This window comes from Dipodomys ordii, unplaced genomic scaffold (assembly GCF_000151885.1).
Source record: "Dipodomys ordii isolate 6190 unplaced genomic scaffold, Dord_2.0 Scaffold8644, whole genome shotgun sequence".
NCBI classification, from domain to species: Eukaryota; Metazoa; Chordata; class Mammalia; order Rodentia; family Heteromyidae; genus Dipodomys; species Dipodomys ordii.
The window spans coordinates 564-1,705 of record NW_012275856.1 but is presented as its reverse complement, the minus strand read 5'-3'; the positions used below and the strand labels follow the sequence as shown (position 1 = coordinate 1,705).

The window sequence follows — 1,142 nt, the reverse complement described above, 5'->3', positions numbered from 1 at the left end:
CTCAAGTGGTAGAGCGCTCGCCTTGAGCTGAAGAGCTGAGGGACAATGCCCAGGCCCAGAGTTCAAGCCCCACGACCGACAAAAAAAAAAAAAAACAAGTATGAAAATGTCACAATGAAACCTATTATTTTGCACAATTCATATGTCTAAGAACAATAATATAGCATCTGAGCGGGTATACATCAATTACAGCCAAATAATATGACACTCTGTATAAGGGGCTTGAACATACACAAATTTTGGTTTTTCAGGGAGTCCTAGACCAATTCCCCACACACCAGCAATTGGCTATGCTTTAAGTCATCTCGAGATGACTTTAAATACTTCATACCATGTAAATGCTGTATAAATAACTGTTCAGCTATACTTTTCAGAAGTAATGTCAAGAAAAGAAATAGTCTGTACATGTCTGAGGCAGGTGTGATTTTTTTTCTGAAGTTTTCAGTCCTCAGTTGGATAAATCTCCAATTCAGAACCCACAGGTAAAGCAGGCTGTCTGTAATTCCTTACCTACTTAAGCATGATTAAGTGTACGAAGAGACACACAGAGAAATCAGCCAAAGGGGTTTTAATAAAGCTCAGGAATCTACAAAGGAAAGGCTCTGGGTGGGGTTTAGCCTCATTTCTTTTTCAGGTAACAAGTGGCTGGTTCTTGGGCTTCACGCAGCATAGTTTGCCACTTGGGCAGAAAATGTAGATCTTCTCACTCCTGTAGCACTGCTCACGGCAGATCCCACGAGAATTCCAGCATCTCTCAGTGCTGCCTAAGCAGAGAGTAGAAACAGTCATGAGGGAAAATGAATTCTGGACTGAGACTGGGGGTGGAGGGCAGTCAGTAGAGGAGGAACCACAGAGTAAAGGAAAGTCCCTGTCAGAAACTTCATATGATGACAGTCTGCATCTATGGAGACCCATCCCAATACCAACCCTTCAAGCAAGCAAGAATGCTCCCCCTTCTGGGTGAAGCAAGTTATAGTGGTTAAGGCTGTGGACCCATATCTCTGGACTTGAAATCCATCCGTGTTACAAATCAACTAGTAGACCTTGAGCAGGTCACTTCCCTTCTCAAAGCAACAATTTCCTCTTTTTGTGGGGTGAGCTGGTCCTAGGACTTGAACTCAGGGCGTGGGCACTGGCTCTGA

The 1,142-nt window shown here is 43.6% G+C and overlaps 1 protein-coding gene across 1 annotated transcript; it reads right to left on the bottom strand.

Annotated features, from left to right (window-relative positions):
* Positions 1-553: 553 nt before the first annotated feature.
* Positions 554-789, bottom strand: LOC106002367 (beta-defensin 122-like). Its single transcript, XM_013037256.1, has one exon. The coding sequence runs from the start codon at positions 787-789 to the stop codon at positions 631-633; it is 159 nt and encodes a 52-aa protein (XP_012892710.1). The 3' UTR covers positions 554-630.
* Positions 790-1,142: the final 353 nt, after the last annotated feature.

Excerpts from the sequence above, each read along its gene's own strand:
- LOC106002367 (XM_013037256.1), bottom strand. The coding sequence starts at position 789 with ATGACTGTTTCTACTCTCTGCTTAGGCAGCACTGAGAGATGCTGGAAT.